Below are 23,970 nucleotides of genomic sequence, written 5' to 3' on the forward strand. Positions count from 1 at the left end.
TTAGACTGACGGTGATAGAGATGCCATTGAAAATGAAGACGGTGATAGCGAGATAATGGCAGCAGTGAAAGGGTGGTGTTAGCTGGATTGATGGGGAAAGAAAAAGAAAGGAAAATCAAAGGGGAAAGGAAAATCAGAAAAAAATGTTAAAAAAAAAGGAAGAAACAAGAAGCTCGGAACGTTTTGATGTTTTACCTTGAGTGAAGAAGATGATACATCTTATAAAATTTCAAATGAGCCTCCTTAGTTTTACCTTCATTTTAAATGAAGGAAGAAAGTTTTTAAAACTTTAATTGAATCCTGAGTTAACTTTTGATTCAATTTGGAAAAATAATTAATATAGGAAATTTACATCTTCCATCAATTTGGATGATTTCTATCCATTTTTCAAATTAGTCCAAAGCACAAGGGGGTAATGTAAGAGTTTTTAAACAATGATGAAAAAGTTTTATTTATAATAGGCAAACCACATGGGGTTTTATGTATTTTATCCAAAAAAATTATCACCCATAGTTTTCTCTTTCTTTTTTCACTCCATATCCAATGGAAAGTAATGAGAAAATGTTATACGAAACGCTAGTAAGAGTGATAGGGTAAAATTCGTTAATTATATTGATTCTACAAAATTACAAATAGCGATTGCCAATATATTTAATGACCTTTGTCAAGTCATGTTTGCATTCTCTTTTTTTTTCGGTGGAAAGCAATGCTTGCATTCTCTGAGATGCTGGGAGTCATGCAGCAGAAATTATTCATTATATTTACTCCTAGAAAATTACCAAAAGTTAGATTCAATATACCTTAGGGATTTAATACACTTTAGGGCTTTGTCAAGTGATTTTTCGCATTTGCAAATGGAGGTTCTCCATATTTTGTTTATCCCATATACTATTAGGAAACATTAAGGTAAAACACACTGGGCAAATTTGAAAAACTCATAATTTAAACTCAGTTTGCATCTTTAGAATGACCAGAAACTCCACTAAATGAGCAAAAATAAGAGAATGATAGTTACCACCAGAACTCTATATAACACACTTATTTGAATCCTAATTCAATTTGCAGCCAAAGGGTTGAAGCTAGAGCTGTTAAACGAACCGAGCTGTTCGTTAGCTCGGTTCGTTTCGACTCGTTCGTGTTCGTGAAAGGCTCGTTCAAAATTTTAAACGAACCGAATTCGAACGAATTTTTTTGTTCGATTAATAATCGAGCGAACACGAACATGTTCGCGAGTTTTAACGAACGTTCGCGAGCATGCTAAACGAACGTTCGCGAACACGAGTATGTTCGCGAGTTTTAACGAACGTTCGTGAACATAGACATAATTATCATTTGACAAATTTTAGGGTTAATTTTATGGCTGGACTTTTATATTTGGAGAGCAAATTTCTTTGTTTTATTTGTTGTTTTTATGTTAATGTTAGTTATATAGTTAATGAATAATAGAATTTAGTCACTTAGTGCTTTAATTATTTTTAAGAATGATTAATAATTTGCATGGCATATTTAAAGCATAAAATAATTTGGATTCGAGCATTTCGAACATGTTTGCGAACGGCTCGTTTATGTTAAACTAGGCGAACACGAACTCGAACTCGAACACGAATTTTACTTAACGAACCGAACACGAACACAAGTTTGGAGTTCGAAAATTAACGAACGAACACGAACGTTGTTCGAACTGCTTAACGAACAGAGCTCAAACATGAGATACTCGGTTCGATTCGGTTCGTTTACAGCTCTAGTTGAAGCAAGTAATCTACTTCCCAGATAGCGAAGTATACGACACTTTGAACCTTGGTTCAATGTACAACCAAACCACACAAGTTCAGCAGAAATAAGAGAATGATAGTTACCACCAGAACTCTATATAGCACACTTATTTGAATCCTAATTCAATTTGCAGCCAAAAGTTTCGAAGCAAATAATCTGCTTCCCAGACAGCGAAGTATACGACACTTTGAACCCTGGTTCAATGTACAACCAAACCACACAAGTAAAGATTTTTCTGTGTTCGTTTTTTATTGATTATTTTAACTTATTATACATTTTAATTTTAAATAACATCCTTTTTCTGTTTTCTCGTTTGCTTTCATCTTTAGATTATAGATTTTTTATTAGCCAGATAAGTTAAAATTCATAATTTATCAAAGAGTAGCTTTTGATGATTTTGATTATTTTCCATAATCACTCTGCATAATCAGTTTTTGTAAAATCTAAAGCAACCAAGAACGAGCCACCAAGCAGTGAAAATAAAAGTCTAAAAAACTTTTAACTGACAAGTCCGAATGAATCTATATGACTCAGGATCTCCGGTAAATAGGAATGAATTATCAATTGTTCAGCAGTAGTTACAAATTAACCGTATCAAAATGTACAGGACTACATGAGAATGAAAAAAGTATACACTAGCTAAACTTGGTACACGGACTTTCATGATGCTGCAACTTTCTAAAAATCAATTAAATCGACATTGCTAAGATAATTGTGGTCCTTTCATCTTCTCAACAATGTGCCTTCCCCGCTCTTCAATGTGTTTCCTCTTTTCTTCAAATTTTTCTCCCATCTTCTTCCCGAAACCAAGCATTCGTGCTCTAGTGCCAATTCTCTTGTGTTTTGCATCTTCTTCTTCTGAGTTATAGCTATTTTGCCCTGTTAAGATCAGTGATGGAGATGGCACGTTGCACTGTGGATTCTCCTCTACACTCCTGCGGGCAATCTCTCCCTGTTCATCAATGTTTAACAAAGGAGTTGTCAATTCATGCAGAGATCTGCCAGTTGAATGCTCAGTTGGAGCCGATGAAGCATAGTGTTCTGACAATCCATTTTCAGGATGTTTTTCAGGCCCTACTTCATTAGATTTGCTTAGCCTTCCCTCTGAACAAGTATTTGGGATTCGCTTATTAGCTTCAGCGGTCAAGTTTTCTTCCAATGATTGAGCAGTCTGTTCTGGTTTTGTGGTAGAATTACCAGCAGCTTCTTGTCTATTCCACAGAAAAGGAGCAGCTATTCGTGGAACCCAATCATCCTTCTCAGCTAACATCCAAGGGATGCATATATTTTCACAATTTGGAAGCACAAGTGTGTCACGAATTGCCACCTGCATTAATGTACTACATCAGCAAATAGGTAACAACTCCCTCTCCCTCTCCGAATGCAAACAACTGCTTGACCTGTCTAAATGTAATCCATTTGTTAAAACTGGCTTCAGAATTCAAACTTGCAAATGATTCAGCTGATTGTCCTATTGTTTACTTTAGGCCAAATAAATGAAACCATAGTTATGAGAAAAGGAAAGAGACTGTGATCCGACTCATGGATTGATCCATGAAACAATAGTGCTTCCAAGAAAAGGAGTCAATGGCAATCAAGGAAGCATCTGACAACATTTAGAAGCTAATAAAGGAGAATCGCGCACCACCCAATCCTGTAAACTTCTTAATGTTGGACAACTTTCTTTCTTTGCTCAAGTCTCTCAGTACCTAATCTAGTAAATACCACATATAGACACATTTCCCAGGAAAAAATGAACTTTCAGAGGATTTCTTTATCATTCTCTTAATCTTATGTAGCATACATGCTAAAAAGATAAAAGACAGTAAGGTATATCAGCAGAGAAGGATATAAAAAAGGTGGAGAGCAGAATTAAATTGGGCCAAAAAGTTCAAAGGGGAAGAATAAATTATGTTTCCTATTTTGGTGATAGGGGTAGGGGGCTGTGTGGAGGTGCAAGCGCAGACTTGAGAGAGAAGGCGACTGTTAATACAGCAGACATCCAATCTGAGGAAAGCAGCAGCATAAGATGATCATGTTTCTGTCTTTCTACAACAAAATAATTTGTTTATTAGATGAATAGATGATGAACTATATGTGCTTCACCAGAAACAACATAATGATTTCTATGTTTTCCTACTTAAGAACACCAATCTGAGGAAGGCGACTGTTAATACAGCAGACATCCAATCTGAGGAAAGCAGCATAAGATGATCATGTTTCTGTCTTTCTACAACAAAATAATTTGTTTATTTGATGACTAGATGATGAACTATATGTGCTTCACCAGAAACAACATAAAGATTTCTATGTTTTCCTACTTAAGAACAACGGTAGAAAAGGTTCATATCTGCAAAACACATGTTAAACCACTAAGCTAATTTTTAAAGTACCCAGTATTTTAATTCTTTTCTAGTTCTTAGCATGCACAACTTAATAAACAAAATCACCAAAGGGTGTGTGCAGTAATGCATCTCATCAAACCTGACCTTAATTCTGCTGATCAAAAGTAAAGCAAGATGTCCATTTGTAATTTTGTGGTCCCCAACAGAAGACTCCAAGTTGAAATCTATATCTGGCATACATGTGAACCCAAACCATATTTGATCTGAAGGAGGTGGCTTTATGTATAAACGCATAGTTCCTCGAAGCCATGATACCCGTATTCCCAGTGAGAGCGGAACCTTCAATGTCAAGAGACATAAAGTTTAAGGAAGCAATACAAGCTTTTGTTATGCATACAGATTCTAGAAAAATTAAATCTTTTGGTAAGTTACCATTTCTTGTATTAGCAAGAGAAAAGATTACTGGAGGCCCTCCCATATCAAGATATCACTAGCTCATCTACTCAGGCACACAACCAACAGCATGTTTTGGTTTAGTTAATCTGTTGTAATTATGTGATATAGCTCAAGGGACTCTCAAATTGCAAACAGTTTCAGTTAGTTTTTTCGTGTTGCCCCAAGTAGAACAAAAAGATTATTTCTCGTTAACTTGAATATTATCTTGACCCTTAATCTTTTATAGCATTTCAGACAATAGTCATGCAGAACAAGATTAGAAAATGTTATTTCACGATCTAAAATTGTCAATTATAATAATAATTAGCAGACAGATTGACCACCAGAGCTCAGATACAAGACTATAAGATAATGTAAATCCAGAAATTATATTACGTGTTTGGATAGCAAATTATTTATACAAATTTATCTACTTGCACTATAAACACATTTTTCAATAACCTTTTTATCTCACATACGTCACATCAAAAAAAGTGCTACAGTATTTTTTTTCAAAAAAATTATCCCAAATAATCTCCTATCCAAACACACTTGCAACTAAGAACTTCATCAAAGCTCCTAATTGAAAAGGACAACCTTTTGGTAAAAGGATAACAATAATTTGAGTCAAAAGACGTAGAAATCAAATATCCATCTATGGTTATAGACATATATCTGTTCTTTCCTTTTGATGTCACTTGCGCGCGCGCGCACACACACACATACACACACACACACACACACACACATATATATATATATATATATATATCTGTTTCTTCCTTTTAACTCCAAATGCATATCCATTTCAGCATCCCAACTACCTCAAGCATATTTCTGGTGCAATGCTTAGTTGCAAAGATGGGATATTACTTATGCAGCAATAATAAGTGAGTTTGGAGAAGACACCATTTTAAAAGTCTTATCTGCAGGACTTTAAGAATCTAATCATAGGATAAAACAGAAAAATAGGTTCTAGGAGAAGAAGAGAAAAATGAGAGGGAAAGTAGGTCATATGAGAAATTCTAGAAATTCCACTGAGATTTCCATCGGCAAGACCTCCCAAAGAAAAGGTTACATTAATTCTCCAAAAAAAGAAAAAAAAAACAATCAATTCGATTGGTTCACTCTTAACCAGATGCTATCAATAACTGATACGTATAGGAGATTAAACTTGGATGCCAAGAATTCTTAATTAATAAGTGAGCTTACTAATTAGGACTTGAACAACTAAGAAACAACCAGCTAGGAAGCAAGCATTCACTTCAACACCTAAATCTAAAATTGACCATATGTAAATGCAGCTATGGAGGACAAGAACCAAAAAGTCAAGATGGACTTGAAGCTTAAACTTGGAACTAGCTGAATTAAAAACATACCCATCAAACCCAAATATTCTGATAGAACATAAACCTACTACACTACAGCAAGAAGCTTATAAACGTCTTACTGATCACCAAAGCACAAAGAAAGTTCATGTATCCACAATTGGTGGAATTCCCAGCAATGACCTTTTTCTTCTTCCCCTTAAATCAATCACAATAGATAGCTCGTCCTAATTTTGCCCCAACAGATTCATTTTTAGATTGCACTCATATTAAATCAAGTGGTCAAGAAATATGCATCCAGTGAAAATGAGAAATAAAATAATTTAATGCATGTTTGATAGAAGGATCTAGGAAATTTTGTTCATTACTGGTTCTAGTCTAAAATAGTTAGGGCTATTAGCTTTATAACTTTGTGCAGTTGGACTGCTTGTATGCATCTATGTCTCTATTAACAAATTTTCCAAAGTTAAATTTAAAAAAATAAATAAAAAATAAAAGTTGCATTCTGAACAGTTATCTAAGTACAGATAAGACTCGTTTTTTCACACCTGCGAAACCTGCTTTGCAATAGAATGCAACACAGACTTCCACCTAGAGACTTGAGATGATCCACGCAAAGCATTCTTTTGATTTCTGCTCCCGTCTGCAAAGTTCAGTTAAAAAGATTTACAGCAGCATACCAACTTCCTTAAACCAATTGAAAATAGATATTGATCATTTTATTGTTTGAAAGAAAATTTGAAGCCTGTACTTCTTCATTAATTGTTAAAATCCTATTAGTTCCACAAAAAGATATTACACATATGATATGTGTTTTAAGCGTGGATCAGAGTAACAATAGGTAATTTGATCCATGTATAGGAGCTTACAGTGCAAAATATCAAGTAACAGTGTTTTACCCAGGTTGATAAGGACAGTGTGCAAATGCAAATATAAAGATTCTTGTATGCCCTAACAATTTAATCTTTTAAATGAGGTGACGATTATAGAGTTAGGAGAAATTTGAATTTTTAGGGAAACTGGAGGAGAAAGGAATTGGAATCTTTGAAGATTCCTGAAAGAGAGCTTGGGACTCTAGTAGAGCGGCAGTATGCATGCTTGATCTGAGGAAACTATTGAAGGATTGAACTAGGTTAATACGTATTTCCAGGGGGCAAAAGTGGTTGTAAAGAGAGTCATAGTCCAAGCATGAGTTGAATGGAGAAATAGGAGTGGTGCAGTCAGTTCATTTAAGCTGGTGGCACTAAGTGCAGCATTTGCAGCTGAAAGCAGGAGATTAATTACTATTGCCCAATAAGTCTTCTTCACCATTGTGGATCATCTAATGCCACACACAATTTCATCATCAATTCGAAATTCAAGATTCAAGAGTATACACTGGTTTGCAACCTACCATTCTGACCCCATTCTGACCCCAGTGAACATTTGAACTAGTAGCAATGAATGAAGCTTTTCCCAAAAAGGGTGTGTGGAATGATTAATCAGTTGAATTGTTCAAGTGATTTAACTGATGATAACACAAAAAGTGAAATCCTGCACTAGCAGAAAAGCATGAAGCCTCCAACTCCACCAGTACAAACAAAATACAAATTTAAAAAAGCTTGTGATGAAACTGCAGCAGAAAAAAGAAAAAAAAAAAGCACCATGAAAGTTGTACCAATGATCATGAAAAAGAAAACAATGACAACTGCAAGGCTTCTAAATTTAAGGACAGCTCAAATGATGTCAGAATATTCAATTATCAGAGCAGTCCACTTAACTTTAGCAAGCTTTACATACCCACCAGTAAAGAACACCCATTCCTAAAACATTTTGTATCCTCTCAATAATGTCTTCCACACAATTCATCAAACGAGAGTTGCATTTACTTCAAAATGTTGGAACCTACAAATGCTTTAATTAAGCAATAATCAAATTTAAACCCAAATTTAAACAACAAGCCGTACCAAAGCAACTCGAGTTTCAACAGATTATAACAGCAAATAGAGTTGGGACACCCTTTACCATGTTTTCAATTTGGCAAAAAAACCTATATTGCCACTACACTATGTGCATTGTGTACTTTCAAAGACTAGATTATATTTGTTTCCAAATCACCAACTAAGCTTGTAAAATGGATCACTTTTGATCATTCCGACCAATATCTAGGTTCAAATGTGTTGACCTAAATTCATGCATATGGTTGTGTGATGCGTCCATGAATCGACCCTGAAATATAATGGAATGCCCAAAAGTATAGAACTTTAAAAGTTGAGCTCACGATTAAGAATGAAAATAGTTTAATCACCAAAATTAAACTATATGCTACTTTAGTGACAGGTTAGATAATTTTGCCCCTACACATACTGCTGAGTAACCAACTTTAAGCAGAAGGCCATGTTATCCATTCTTATAATCAATACAATGTTAAAGAACCATAACACATGGATCTTATTACATATTCTTGGGCTTTCTAGCCAATAAGAAGTGAATGTCAGTAGATAACAACAGTAGTGAACTTGATGACTATGGCTTGTATATGTAGGTATATAAAAAATTAATGCAAAATTGAAAGAACTTATGTTACCTACACCAGCTTCTCCTTCATCTCTTTTATTCAGTTGGTCAGCTTTCTCTTTCTCTTCAGAAACCTTCAAATTTTTCCCCAAGTGCTCAAAGCTTTCCAGCAAATCTGAAGTAACCTGACCTACAGCACTTGATTCAAATAATTTGTCCTCTCCCTCCTGGACATGCAGTTCCCGAACTTCAATTCTTGTTTCAACATTTAGGATTGCGCCACCACAATACTCGATATCAACCTCAAAGGCCCATAACTCATTCATATGTGAGGGAAGGACCCTCATTGCGTGGATATATGGAGGAAGATTACCAGGATCTACAGCAGTACATATCACTTGACCTATGTAACTGGGAGATCGCATATTAGATAGCAGTTTCTGTTCAAAGCAAAGTGTCAAATTAGAAGAGTCGTATGAGCATTCTAAAAAGAATATGCAGTCCATACCAGAGGCTTCAATATAAATGATTTATAAAATCTGTCCCCTGAGTATGTCCCCAAAACTGTAAAGCAAGGAGAAAATCTTAAACATAGTTGACATGCATTGCAAAAGTTTACCTTGCAGGTTAACATGCAGGAAACAGATACCTTGAGCATTTTATGTGTGTGGCTTACATTAATAAGATTCTAAACCAAATGCTACACTATAATAACAGTACTCAAATATGTGGAACTCTTCAGAAGAAACCATTAACCAAGCTCTCAGCTAACAGAATTATCTACCTGAATCCTTTCTTGAACAGAACTTCTCAGCCGTGCATTACTTTTGGCATCAAAGAACAAACGTGAAAACAATAGATTCCAACAAAGTGTTCCTTCATCACCAAAGGTCTTTTCATCAGAATCTCCATCAGAGGAAACAGAAATGTGACTTCTGCTCCCTAAATCACGGCTGGTGGATAATGATGATGACACTATCACATCCTCTGGAAGCTTTCCCCCTATGACCATATTTGCTACACCAGAATCATAATATGAACGAGATTTCTCACCAAACTTTCTTTCTTCTTGAGCTGATATTGGAGTCCAACTTGCCTTATTATCTAAACCACTTTTTGACCCCTTCTTTGCAAGTTTCTTTAGAAATTGGCGAACCTTTGATGAAGAGCCATCAAGCTTAATTAACTTATCATTTAAGTCATTAGATAAACCCACTGATGGCTTCATAAATGAAGGATATTCTGCACCTAATGATGCCACATAGCGTTGAAATTCAAGATTTAACTTGGCAAACCACTTAAGTTTTTCTTTGTCATCAGAGGAAGCAAGGCGGAGGGCTTTACACCATGACTCCTTCTCCCAAGACGTTTCTAGATAAATGTAGAATGTTGAACTTCCTTTGTATAATGTTGTCTCTTTATTCTCCACTTTAATAGGATACTTTTTGGCCCTGTAACATTATAAGAAACATAAAACTGGGCAAGATCCAGCTAATATTATTCCTTCAGAACTAAAGTCCCATAAATTCAGGTCAAAACATAATGCAACAAGTCAGGAAAACGATGTGGAGAAGATAACATTAAGTCATCTTGCTATCTGGAAATAAGTAACATTCACATTGACAAAATGAAATCGTTATATTAAAGCCTAATACTTTCACGTTTAATGTAACCTTTGCATAGCTTTGGCAACCTTGCTTATAGTGGAGAAGCTAGCTTAATTCATCGAAGCAAAAACATCGAACAATATTTCATGATTTGGCCAATTTTTGAAAATGTGAGGTTGATTACACAGTTTGTACAAATAATAAGACTCTCAACAAAGAGGAAAAATATAGTGAATCATAGCATAAATTTACTTTAAATCTCTTCTTTCAAAATAAAATTCTAGATTGGTTAGAATCCAGTTTTTGGCAGGCTAACAACATAATCTTTTGGAGCTTATCTACTTCCAGAAACTTTGTTTGAGTCTGATATTATAGCTAGTCCACTCTTTATAAATATATCCTTCCCAAGTAATAGGAGTAGCGCTTGAAAATAACTGAGTTTCTTATTTTGTAGAATTATGAGAATTTCCAAAAGTTCTCTTTCTTTTCCCCTTCCAACTGTTTTGTTCCTAATAAATTGGTACCAAAGTAAAACCGAAAGTTGCAATCATAATCAAAATGACAACAACAAAAGATTCCAGACATTCTACACAAAAAGGTGAAACCCAAAAATCCCAAGCGAATGTTATTTTATAAAATTATGCATTGACTTAATCAGCAAATCATGTTATTGTCCACCTCAGTTTCATTGCACTGCCTAAAACACAGGATCAACTGCAGCAAAAGATACAAATGAACCATTCAAAGATTTGATTTAATTTGATCTTAAGTTCCAAAACTCTTCCTCCTTTTGGCGTATCGCCTTTATAATGCACCTAATAAACCAGGAGAGATAAAGCAGTTCTAGCATGTTCTGCATCAGCTCTAAATGGATGGATAAGAGTTACACCATGCATACTTATCAGTGAGAAAGGAACACTATTTCTATTACAGTTCAAACACTCTCCCACCTTGACAAGCTAAGAAGAAACATAAGATAAGACTATTAAAACTTAGACAAACTATTGCAGAAAGAAAGACAACTTCATGTAACAAACTTAAAGCACTTGATAGTTCTCTAATGAAATGATATAAAGATGCTAAATGTAAAGAGCAGATAACAAGGTATTCCTGATCAAAAGAGAATGCTTACCTGCTGGCAATTCACTATATTCTTTCCTCTCAAATTTCTACATATTCCATACAAAGGTTTTCCTTTTTCAAACATATGTATGGCATTAGAAGCATCTTCCTAATTGACTTCTAGTACAGTGCATAAGAAACTCTAGTCATGTTATAAATTAGGTTAAGCAACAAGAAGATGCTAAGAAGTAGATGAGAAGCATTTATTGTAGTGTGATACACAAATTAGTCAGTTTAAGTTGTACAAAGTTCAAAGAAATAATATCATTCAAATTTAACAAACCATTTTCTTGATGGCAAGCTTGTTGCTGAAACAGCTGCTACCATGCAACCCTTAAGATGAACTTCAATACAAGAACCATCTAATTCCGATATGAACAGAGAATGATCTTTAATCATGGCATGCTTTTTGACAGGTAAAACTTCGAAGACCTCTTTTTTACGCTTTTGCTCCTTTAAGTTATCATCCAAACTTTTCAGTATAGCCTCTGACTCTAGAAGCCAGACTACCCCCTGGGACAAAAAGATAGTTCAAATGAAAATTACACAAAGAGGAATCATGAAGGATGATAACTGAAAGCAAATCTAAACCTGTCTGATACAAAACAATCAAAGCATACAGTACAAAAGGCATAATTATCAGGACTTGTGTATTTCAGGGTGGTTATGCCTAGAAGATGGAAATACCTCACGATATGTTAAACAAGCTTTAAGTAATTGCCTTAAAGATAATATTCAAATACATGTCACCTTGTCTAACATGAAGTATGTAGTGCTCAATTTGTAATTACAAACCAAGCCACAGATCTAATTTGTCATATACTTTAGGGCAACAACTCTCCAACCATATTCTGTGAAACCATAAAGAAACACAGATCTCATGCATGGAGCCAGGCTGTTTTGTTGAAAACATAATATGCAGCAGGTGTTTTGTTTCTATATATAATTTTTTTGAGGACGGGGGCCCACCGAGTGGGCCATGGAAATTTGAATTGAATTCTAATTTCGAATTCTAATTTTCCCTCCTCACCAGATCCAATCTGAATCGTCCATCCTTCGGATGGATGACATGTGGAGGCCTTCCGACCGTCCACGTGTCCACCCCCGAGCGTCTTTGTAATATTATAAGACGCTCAGGAAAAGGGCCCTTAAAGGGGCCCATTACGGACCAATGTACCAATGCCACTGTAATATTCAAAGCACTTGCTGCATATTATGTTTTCAACAAAATAGCCTGGCCCCATGCAGCCAGAAAAGCTATAAAATTCCAAATGCCCAGGGTTCACAGCAACAGGACACATGACAAATTATTAAGAAAATGTCATTTGCTTTCTAGAACCAGAACAGCCTTCCACAGTTTAATCCCAATCTCCTACATCACCAGGCTTTGAATCTGAAAGCCAGAGGTCATCTAAGACAGGCAACAAGAAATTTCCTACTAGAAAATGATAGAATAAGGATGTTTGCCTGAAAAAGTGTGATCTCCCCAGCTTCAGATTCCTATATTGCATAACAAGTTGTGCTGGCTGCTTAAAACCACAATCAGGCAAAGGTCTGCATGGCGACTAATTCTAGCAGTTCCTTCGTCATGAAACGGAAAAGGGATCCTCCAAAACCAGACCACAGTGGCCTAGAAAATCCCTCAACTATCTTCATAAAGTCCTAAAACTACATAAGGAGAAGTAAAGCATGCATTCATGTCCAGATGAATCGCTTGCTCCAATGTGATACTTTTTCTATGTAAACTACCATAGGCCTCAAATTCCAATCCAGATAGCACCTTCATATCCCACTACTAAAATTTCAATTCTTAACGAGGCACCCAGAATCCAAAAACTTTTGAAAGCATAATCCAGTTTCAACTATATAAATACTAACAACACAGAAAACAGGGCTTCCTCAGCTGCCTAAATAATAAAGAAAGCAGGGCATTTCTGCAGATTTTTGCACCAAATTTAACACCCAGCGGGAACCAAAAACTGTACATTTTGTACAAATGTAAATAAAAATGCCTTTTTATGCTAACTAATCCATAACTTACGTATTAACCATTCAAGTGAGCCATTTCAAGCCAAGGAAATATCTCTAATTCAGTAACCAAAATTCATTAATCGTTGTGGTACCAAATCAATTCCAACTATCCAGTACAATGCAATTAATCGTAAAACAGAACAAATTGAAAAGAAAATGGAAGAAAAAAGGCAGTACTCAAAAAAGCTGGTAAAATGAGCAGAATTGCCTGCTTATTGTGAAAAGAGGGATCGTAGTGGATAGGTGAAGACTCTGGTGCCTTTCCCTCGTTTGCTTTCTGCTGTTGCTGGGCTACCCGCCGATTGACGCGGTGGATCAAGAGTAGCAATACCACAGCTTCCAACACAAGAACTGCCAGTGCCCCTGCCACAAAACCTACTCCCACCGAAACCAACATCGTCTTCTATTGCCTATTCTTCTTCACAGGTTATCAAGGATCATCAAACCCAGAAATGGGAAAAAAAAAAAAAAAAAACTGTTTCTAGTCCGTTCTAACGGACCTCAGTACAACGTAGTGATTATCAATAGACACAGTAAGGGAAGCATAATTCAAATGATATCGTGCACTCATTACTTGTGTAGCCCTGTAGATAGTCGTGGGAAGGGATCTGATTCTGATGGCGCCAGGACAAAGACAAAGACCAGATACGTCATTTCCGGCAGGAGCTGAAGAAAATGTCCACTGACTCCCTACCAGGTGGGGTGGTGGAGTTGGGGCTACGAGCAAGGAATATTTGACTCTAGGAACTGCTAAGAAGATTAAAAGTATTCTTACCAAAAAAAAAAAAAAAAAAAGAAGATTAAAAGTATTTTTATATTATTAAAATAGGAGCTAGGCTCGGGGACTTTTGGAAAGAATTACGAGAGGGAAAAAGAAAAGTAGAGGGGCAATATTGTAAACTCAAATTAGATCGGAGAGTGAACCAAATTTTTTTATTCTCGATTTTTTTGGTTCAATTGGATTGATCTTTAGTTAAATTCGATTCATTGATTTTATTATTTTTAAATTTCTGTCACTCTTAAATTCCTAAAAATAAACTTGAACTGATCTCCATACATTAATAAGAGATTAAAATATTGCGAAAGTTCTTAGTATTTTATTAAGTTAAAGAAAAAATGTTTCTATACATTTTTACAAGCGAATTTTTTAGCAAAAATATCATTTAAAAAAAGTAAAATTGAAAACCAAATAAAGCAACAATTATCCATTGATCACAATAAACACAAACTTCATAATGAACTTATTTACCCGCATAATACAAGCACAAGACAGAGATTTGACTACCACAAAACATAGCTATTACCCATTAAAAGATAAGAAGCAGATCAGAATACTAAACCTGGAATAAATATTTGACATTTACGAAAAAAGTTAGTTCTTGTAACATTTTTAGAAGAATACCCTAAAGAAATAGATAGTAGTGAAAAGATTAGATTTTCAGTTTAAAAAAAAAGGAAAACAAAGAAAAGAACTCGACTTTCGTATTGCAGAGCCTTGGCCCATGGAGGAGTAGCCACCAGTACCTACACGGTTGACAAGCATAAACGGAGAGGAAAAAAAGAAGAAGAAGAAAAAAAATGTGGGAAACCAAAAAGAAAGTCTATGTGCAAAATTATTTTATTGCCTTTATGTATTATGTTTCAAACTTTACCATTCTAATTTACAAAAACAAAGATGAAAGCTGGCACACCGCACACGTCCTAATATAATGACTCCTGAACTTTGTTCATACCATGTGAAAAGCAAATAGCAAAGTAAAAAGAAAAGGAAAAAAATACCCCACATGGGTTGAAGAGAACGAAAAATATAAAACTCGATTTAAACGAGTCATCCGAGTGAACAATTTGATGATTGAACTAGTTCAACTAGTCAGTATGGTCTGAGTTTGAAAACGTTGAAGAAATGAAGGGAAAGAGGTTCTTAAATTGTGTGGGAGTTTTTAAAAAAAAATAATTTTGAATTTTATTACAATTAAATGCACTCTACCCGTAAACTTTATCTCTACTTACATTTTTACCCTTCATATCATGCCAAAAGGTGTAAGATTAGCAATGCAACTAGACAACATAAAAGGTAAATAGATATTCTTCATGAAAGTTCAAAATGCATCATTGCATTTTTTCTTCAAGGGGCTTTCTAGCACAGGATCAATCAGAACTGACATGGTTGCTGTAGTGGCAGGAAGTGAGATAGGTGCAATAGTGTCAACAGTCACTAAATCAGCTCCAACAAACGTGTCTTCAAAAACCAAGGTCCTCTTTGTTCTGGCCACCAAAGGAGATGTTTCAATTGTAGCAGTAGAAGGCTCAGTAATGAAATCAAACATCTTTTTTTTTTGTCGATAGAGTGAATAATCATCTTTGGTAGCAGGCTCTTGAACATGAGAATCAACGAATGCAATTTTTTCACTAGTTTTTGTAGCTGTGATTGTTAGTGGAATCTGGGCCAATTCTTAAGCAATGTTTGCTTTGAGGATATTGTACTTGCCTTCCTTGTGGTCTTGGTAATATGTTTCATAGTAGCTTATGAAACAAACTATCAAGTGTTATTCAATAGCAAATGCTAGTTCCAGAGAAAATTCAGCTTCTTGCGTTTTTCTTGTTGTTTTAAGTGTATAATAGAAGTGTATGTGAAAATGACCATTTAGTGCAATAGTTAGTATATGATATGTGATTATTGTTATCTTTATTATCATTGAAACTGGAATTCATTATTAGTTTACCTCATTATCAAATTCCCAGATTTGTAGATTTGTAGAGCTGTGATAGGTATTAGCTGCTCGGCCTCGATACCAAATATGACAGTATTTATGGAATTTGTCCTATCATTAACAGTAATTCCAATTCAATTCCTAGCATACATTGACAATATATTATTGTATCATAATTTTTCAGCATAGGTGTGAGGCCCCAATCCCATATTGAAAGTAGGAGAAGGAAAGGAATGGTTTAATAGCTTGGGCCCATGGGCTATTGAATAAGTTGGATTAACCATTTTGAATCCGTAGTTTCACCTCAAAAGTTATTCGTGTCAACCCTTGGTTTTGGCTCGTGACAGTTGGTATTAGAGTAAATCTTACGTGTCTCTATGCAAAATGACATGCCACGCATGGAGGCCATCTCCAGTGTGGCGATCCCACCTTCCCCTAAGACGAACCAAGGGGTTTAGCAGGCCGCCTCCTCAACTCTCGTCAGGATTCAAGCACTAACTTATAACAACCCTTTTAAAAACAAGAGTCATATTTCCAACGATAAAATAAAATGATTCTTGGCCGAAATACATAGGTATGTGAGCAATATAGTCTTAAAATTCACTACGAGATCCATTTACAACAATCGAATTCCCAACTTACAAAAAAAAAACTAAAAGTTAGTACAACTGTGCAAAGGCAAAAGATTCCGACAAAACCCAACCCTTTCTATTCACTCGCCCAAGCGCTCGCCCCCGTAAGGAAAACAAAACTAGAAGGATGAGCTTTCGCCCCATGAGGTTCCAAGAAAGTCATGCAACAATAATATCATACTCAAGCCACAAAATCATAATACACCACAATATAGAGCAAGTACACTTCAATTAAGAATTCACATATCATTTAAAAGGATACAGGGCTTTCATGAGCTCGTTCAAGTAATTTGATCAAGAACCAAGATTCCGTTGACACTCCGTCAACATTATACCAAAATACTATCAAGTATTTCACCACTTCACGTCATTCTCTAACCACCTTTCAACCCCCATCCGGGCCCGCACGTCAAAATCAAGAAGGGTAATACTCAAGTATACCGGTTTAAGTTTAAGAGCTCAAGTGCAAGTTCAAGTCCAAATCCACTTAACAAGACCCATGGTTCATTGATCTCATCGACCAACCCCTTGCTGGCTCGATTCGACTAACTAGCCAATGGGGTTTAGGGTCTCAAGCACGCAAGAAAGTCAATGGGATAACCACCCGAGCGACTAACAAGTCAAGCACAAGTAAAGCAGTTCATTTAATACAAATATCAAGAATCTAGCCATGAAGGATCGAGTATATTAAAGTACATCCACGTCGCGATATTATCAAGTCAAGAATAAGTATCTCAACCAAGCAAGCATGTCATTCAAGAAAAACAACATTGCACGTAGTCATTTCACATGCACTTAGAACACTCACCACAACAACAAAGCTTAAGTGTTCGCCTCTGGAGCAACTTCGGCTTCACTTCCAAACCGGCTTCACTTCCAAACCTTAGAATCAAGTATATGGAGTGCATTAGGATCTACTACTCCAAGTCACAATATTTAAACAAAACTACGCCCTAGTTCCAACTAAGAAATCTCATCCCAAATCACATGATTTCTAAATCAATTCAAGGAGAAACATCCATGGATACGTTCGGTCAAAGATTTAACCAAATGATAGTGCAATCATTTTCTCATTTTCATCCACCAAATTGAGTTTAAACTATCCAAATCAATTTTCTCCTAGGCTGGAAATTTATTACTTGAAACTTGAATCATGTAAGAGTGAAGTTTTCACCTTTTAAAACCTTCTATTTTTCACTCCAATTCACTACTCATACTAGGGTTAATGTCTAATCATGGGTTTTAGGGCATTAATGTGACAAGTTCACCACACAAAATCAAGAACAAAGCTATATAAGGTTACTTTCTCTTTTGGTCAGTTTTGAACAAAATTTCCAACCATGAAAATAGTGAAAGAAATGGTGTTCTTACCACTTATAGAGTTCCTTGAGCAAAACTAAGTTTAAAATCATCATGAAAATTTATAATTCAAAACTGAAATTCCAACCCTAAAGTTCGACCATCAAGCAGAAATTTCTTTCCAATTTTTCCAACATCACATTAGATATATAAAGCCACAATCTCAACAAGAAAACACCATAATCATATCTACATACAAACCCTAAAGTTCAAGAATCATCAACTTGAGAAACTACCAAGATTCACCACCAAATCATGTCTTTATTCCAACAATCCAACTTGTTTTCAACATAAAGTGAAGAAAGAAGAATTATCTAGCATTTTACCTCTTTTGCTTTGCAACCAAGATGAAATTCAACCCAATCCTCCAAATCTTCTTCCTTTCCAAGCTTAAGCCAAGGTTGATGGAAATCCCAAGTTATCTCCTTCCTTTCCGCTCAAAATCCAAGCAAGATTGGTTGAAGCTTTTTCTCCCTTTTCCTCCTAAAGATCTCGGCCTCTCTCTCTCTCTCTCACTTCCTCTTGTGGTTTGTTTGTTATTTTTAAGACTTGAATGAAAGGAAAATTAGTTAGAAAGCTTGGTCAAAAAGTCTTAAAGGATTAAAACTTGGTTCCTATGGTGCCAAGTGTCACTTTCTTGTAGTTTCTTACTCCAAATATCCCATTTCTCTCTTATTGCACTAAACTCCCTCTTTCTCCAAAATTTCTCTTTTAAGCCCACAAAAGAAAGTCGCATTAATTCCAGTCTCTAACTCTCACACATATAAAAATTAATAAAATCATTAAGACTAAAATCATTATCAAATCTATAACAAATAAATAAATAACTAAATGAATGAAATGCAATGGAGTTAAAATGGTTAACATGACAAAAATCTTTAGGTCCTCACATCTAGAGTTTGCAAGGAAACTGCATACCACTTATGGGAGCCACCTCCAAAATCCAAGCACGACCAAATGGATAGTTTGAATTGTGATTGGATTTTATAAGGTTACAAAATCCTTAAGTGGGGGTAAATGCGAGACCCCAACTTTTGTCCCATATCAAAAGAAAAGAAAGGAAAGAAACAATTTATAAGTTGGGTTCATAGGCTACTAAACAACTTAGGTTAATCATTTTGGCCCTATAGATTTCGCCCAAAAGTTGATTGGGTCAGCCCTTGGATTTGGGTCATGACAATAGGAATGCAAAAATATTTTTGTAATTACCTGGCTTCAAATCAGCTCGCCTCTCTGCACATACTAAAAACAACTATTTTTGCTGTTCAAGTGCAAATTTTGTTTTTCCTCTTATCCATGCTATTTTGACTTGGTAGATTTTATTTTTTAAAAAACATAAAGCATTACAATTAAGGTCACAATCATTTTGTATGACTAAAATATATAGATCAATTGTTAAATTAAAACGTAGATCTTTTAGTGTGCTAAGTGCATTGGCAACACTAATGATGTCATCAGTTGCTAGAGGTGGAAGAAGCCTAGCTGAGTCTTTGTATGCCATTTATTGAATCGATTGTGCAATTTTTTATTCATTAGCATTATAAATATTAAAAAGATCAATGTGGTATCCCTCAAAGTAGAATAATAAATTCAATTGGATGAATGAAAAGTTTGATGACATACCAAAGCTGAATGAATTTAAGGCACAAAACTAGAAACTAAAAGCCTAAAACCACTAAAGGAAGAATATTCAGTGGAAAAAAAACTACAAGAAGTAATACTCCTAGGTTATAGGAGTTGTACTCCTAGGTTATAGGAGTTGTTCTCCCTTTTGCTGTCTTTGTATCAAATAATTAACTTCTCAATCCTCTAAATGTGAGGACTCGCAAAAACTATTATTTTATGCCTAATTTATGGCTTAATAAATTATTTAATTGGGTTTTAATTCCAAGGAATATTTTCTAGTCTTATTAGACCTAAATAAGTGGTAGTATATCTTCGTTATATTTTTAGAATGATTCGTTTCGAAAATTAATTTCCTAGAGCGCGTTTAGTAAAAATAGTGAATAGTACTTGGAGATTTTATCCGCGTAGTAGCACGATAAGCTTGGAATATTGGAGACTTGTACTATGGTCCTAAAATAGGTAATTTTATGAATAAATATTCAAGTGATAGTTAGTAGTGCAATCGTTATAAGAATTTTCCGAAAGTTTCGCGTTATAGCGTTAAATTTGACGGTACGCGTTTTCACGCGCGCGACTTCAATTGAGGGACTTTAGACCCTTATTTCGGGACAATTAAGAGTGAATAATATTTACATGAATATATATGCCTTGGAGGTTTAGTGCACTAGTGAACCAAAAGCGCGAGAAAATCGAGCCGTAATCACACCAAACGGCCCCTAATGAGAGTTGATTTTTGGGTGATTTTGCACCACACATTGCACCTTCTCTTGGAAGCTAACTTAGATCAAACACACTCTCTCCTCTCTCTCCTCATGGCCGGCCAAAACACTCCCTCTCTCTAACTCCTTGTTCTAAAATTTCTGCACACTAATCTCACCCAAAACCACCCCAAATCACCTCCAAATTTAACCAAACTTGCACCACACCTAGCTTGACACTTGAGGATCATTTTGAGCTGCAAAAGAGAGCTAAAACTCACGGTTTTTCTGGGGCAAAAAGGACCGAAATTCTGCTTGAACATCAACCCCAAAGTAAGTGATGATCTACCCTTGAAAACTTGAAGATTGGAAGCTATCTTGCCTTGTTAAGTTCATGCATGCATTTGGTTAGCTTTTGTATGGTGTAAAAATGTGATTGTGGGCTCTTGGAATTCCCACACTTGGGTTGTTGTTGCTGATGTGATGATTGATGGTGATTATATTGTTGGTTTAGTGGTTATAATGATGCATTAGTGGTGGGTAATTAGTAGGAACTTCATTGGGTGTAAGAAGTAAAAACTTCCGATTCTACCCCTGTTTTATTCGGCCATTTTAAGGCCAGTTTTTAATGAACTAATGGCTTGAATTGGATGCTTATATGATGTATTAGAGGTGTGAAAAATTTCATTGAAAAATAATGAGGTTTGAATGGGCAAATGAATTTTTTTTAGAAACCAGCAAATCTGGAAAAACTGATTCGCGTATGCTCTGACCAGCAGTAGTATTTTGGCTATAACTCTGTCCTCGGATGTCGAAATCATATGCCGTCGGTGGCGTTTGAAACTAGACATTCCTAGCTTTAATTTGGTGTAAAATGCACGTTCTGATGCTTTGTGAGAAAGCCGAACCAAATGTTTTAAGTTCGCTGTCCTGTTGCTCTGTTCGTCTGGAATGAAGTGGTCAGGCAGCAACTTGATGCCCGAATTTGAACCAGTTGGGTGCCGAATTTGGAAATGATTTCTTCTGTGATATTTTAGTCCTATGAATGTATTTTCCAACGGCGTAAGCCATGCTCGATTTCGAGCTATATTGACTGATTTGTGACTGAAACAAGTGGACTGCTCTGTTTTGGAAAACCCTAATGTTTGGACTGGTTTGGAACCAAATCTTGGAGTGAACTTGTTAGTTGATGTTTTTGATATTAAACACTTACCAAAGATAATATGGATGTATCTTAGACCCTTATTTCACAAATGAACCATGGTTGGATAACTTTCTTGATTAAACGATTGGAAATTTGGAAAATGAAAGTCAATGGCAGATTGCCTTAGGATTTTTCTTGAACTTTGGTGGGCTAATTAACTACCTTGCCGAAGGTATTTTTCCCCGAAATTCGACAGAGGGATACTTTCCAGATAGTATTGAAATACTGCCAATTTTGGTGCCAATTCAAGTTCGTTGCCACACCCAATTGAATTACTAAAGTTAGAGGTTCAAGTCTGGAAAATTCTCATCCAGTCTTGAATTTGCTTAACTTCGGGCTACCGTATCTCGGTGCTCGAAACTCCGATTCTTGATCCGCTTGTTTTGTCATACACTTCACTTGCAACACTAATTGAGCTGAAAATTTCAGAGGCCGGTTTGCAACGTGTGAATCGTGCCGAATTTCCAAAGTTGGCCGAAATCCAACTTAATTCTGCCATGAAAACCAACCCTGCGTCTTCAAGCCCATTTTTGACCACTTTTCACTTCGATTCATGGAAAAGTGTCTTCTACGAACTTATAGTACTCTCTAAGAGGTTTCCAACGGTATAAAGTTTTCCAATTCTCGACTTATACCGAGCAAGTTACGATTTTTCAAAGATTAGGATAAAACTGAAATTCTCACATTTCAAGGCAAAGGAGTTTTTCCAAAACTCTTAATTCTCGTAGTATTATTCAAACGTTTTACCCTCGATTTTCATGATAAAAACTCAAATAATATTGTACCTAATAAAAGGCAAGTTGAACCTCGATTTACGTGTAATTGAGGTTCCTTTTTGCAAAATAATTCTTAAATTGTACTAGTGTACAATCTTTCTTGATAAGTGGGTTAATTGTATGATTATTCGCTATTAAATTGCCAGGCGCGCAAGGAGACCTTCAAGAGGATCTCACCGCGGACACTTGAACTTCCGGAAAATAATTCTTATTGAATTGCTCGGTGAGTGTCAAGTGTGTGAATTTTGATACTTGCTTATTTGTGGGATTTGTTGAAAGTTTTAAAAATAAGGGCGGGTGCGTACTTTATCGCACTCGTTCTAATTTCAAATGAATGAATGAAACGTATTGAATGAATGAATGAAATGCAATGTTATGTCATGAATGCTTATGTCGTTGGAGTGAACCTCCTCGACTTTCAAATGAATGGGGGACGCCCAAACTCATAGGCCGTCCTTAGACTCGAGCCAGCAATGGGCTTGGTCGGGGATTTGGACGAGCCATGAGATACAAATAAGCTCGACCTAATAAGAGGTCTTGCTTGGCATACTCGTTGAGTATCGCCCAATATTGGCCATTGTGGGCCCTTGGGGTGTACGGTGGACGGAGGGAAGTAAGTGGTGATCTACGGAAATGGAAATACCGACCCGGTTGACAGGAGGGTCAATGCGGGAAGGTATACGAATGACAACGGCAGATCGAGTGGAACTTAGCTCCTGAGAGCTACTATATCCTTGAATTGTTTCTGATTACTTTTCCTGTTTGATTGATTGATTATTGAAAAGACATGGCTTTATTTATTAAATTTGGGATTGTTATTTGACTAAGTGCTTGCATGTGTGTTCTTGGCCTCACGAGCGTTTAGCTCACCCTATAGTTTTGTTTTCCTTAACAGGACCGACTCTTGGAGAGATATGGAGAAACCATCCGTTGTAATTTTGTTAAGACTCCTGTTATATATTTTGACTAGGCCCTGGTTTGGGTTGTACTTGTGGAAATTGTAAACTTGAAAAGTTTGGGCCCTGATGTGTACTTTGAATTTAAGTCGTTTCATGACTACCCGATGTACTGGTGATACATTAAGTGACTTGTTAAGCTTGAACGCTTCCGCATTATTGTATTCGTGTTGATCTCATCGAAGTGTTTAGTTCGATTTTAAATTGAATGGAATTGCTTGAGTCCTAGCGTGAGCTGGGCAGGCGTCCGCGGATACCCTTTGGTCCGCCTTAGGGAGATGTGGGGCGTCACACTAAAGCGTAAACTCCAAGCCTATTCATATGTCCAACCATGTGCAAAGGACAAAAAATAGCTTTCAAAATCTGTTAAATCTACTGATACGAACTCGATACGCCAAAATGAATCAAGAACGTGAACTACAAGCCCTGGAACTAGATTAAGATCAATGTTTGGGATGAATTCAGAATCAATCAATGACAGCTCGAAATTGATTAGAATAGGTAGAATGACGCCACAATCAAGGTGAATACTCGATTGATAAGTCGACAAAGCACTTTAGATCTATTTTAAGATCTTCAAAGACGGCTTTCTCAAGTCAAGAAGAGCTCTTTCTCATAAGAAAGAAATCTGGAATTTTTGTCTCAAAATATTATTCACTATCAAAAATGATAAAACTAAGGCATATTTATAGCCTTTACATGACTCTACTCCTAATCAAACTTGAGCTCACTTAACTAAACAGTAACCCTTAAGAAAAGACTCTAATTCGGCTACTAACTAAAGCAACTACTCAAACTCAGCTCCAACCATAGTCAACATAACTTTAGCTGATTATTCTTCTATAAGTAACAACTCACTAACATGAAACCA

The 23,970-nt window shown here is 35.9% G+C and overlaps 1 protein-coding gene and 2 long non-coding RNA genes across 8 annotated transcripts; 1 reads left to right on the forward strand and 2 right to left on the reverse strand.

Moving 5' to 3' along the window:
- Positions 1 to 2,311: 2,311 nt before the first annotated feature.
- Positions 2,312 to 13,884, reverse strand: LOC113739971 (uncharacterized). 5 transcript variants are annotated; one of them, XM_027267418.2, is made up of 8 exons: positions 13,712 to 13,884; positions 13,346 to 13,547; positions 11,390 to 11,619; positions 9,162 to 9,828; positions 8,448 to 8,817; positions 6,430 to 6,524; positions 4,263 to 4,457; positions 2,312 to 3,100 (listed from the first exon to the last, which is right to left on the reverse strand). In XM_027267418.2, the coding sequence occupies exons 2-8, from the start codon at positions 13,532 to 13,534 to the stop codon at positions 2,477 to 2,479; spliced, it is 2,370 nt and encodes a 789-aa protein (XP_027123219.1). In that variant the 5' UTR covers positions 13,535 to 13,547; positions 13,712 to 13,884; the 3' UTR covers positions 2,312 to 2,476. The 5 variants fall into 5 exon arrangements, with proteins under 5 accessions (XP_027123219.1, XP_027123218.1, XP_027123216.1 ...); XM_027267417.2 differs by having other exon boundaries at positions 13,346 to 13,555; XM_027267415.2 differs by having other exon boundaries at positions 13,346 to 13,884.
- Positions 13,885 to 13,928: 44 nt separating this feature from the next.
- LOC140005316 (uncharacterized) lies at positions 13,929 to 18,387 on the reverse strand. Of its 2 annotated transcripts, XR_011813128.1 has the most exons (4): positions 18,166 to 18,387; positions 17,289 to 17,362; positions 15,301 to 15,402; positions 13,929 to 14,661 (listed from the first exon to the last, which is right to left on the reverse strand). It is a non-coding gene; the product is annotated as an uncharacterized lncRNA (long non-coding RNA). The 2 variants fall into 2 exon arrangements; XR_011813127.1 differs by having other exon boundaries at positions 13,929 to 15,402.
- A 1,883-nt stretch (positions 18,388 to 20,270) lies between these two features.
- LOC140004936 (uncharacterized) lies at positions 20,271 to 23,278 on the forward strand. Its single transcript, XR_011812755.1, has 3 exons — positions 20,271 to 20,496; positions 22,290 to 22,366; positions 23,039 to 23,278. It is a non-coding gene; the product is annotated as an uncharacterized lncRNA (long non-coding RNA).
- Positions 23,279 to 23,970: the final 692 nt, after the last annotated feature.

This window comes from Coffea arabica, chromosome 4c, assembly GCF_036785885.1.
Source record: "Coffea arabica cultivar ET-39 chromosome 4c, Coffea Arabica ET-39 HiFi, whole genome shotgun sequence".
NCBI lineage: Eukaryota > Viridiplantae > Streptophyta > Magnoliopsida > Gentianales > Rubiaceae > Coffea > Coffea arabica.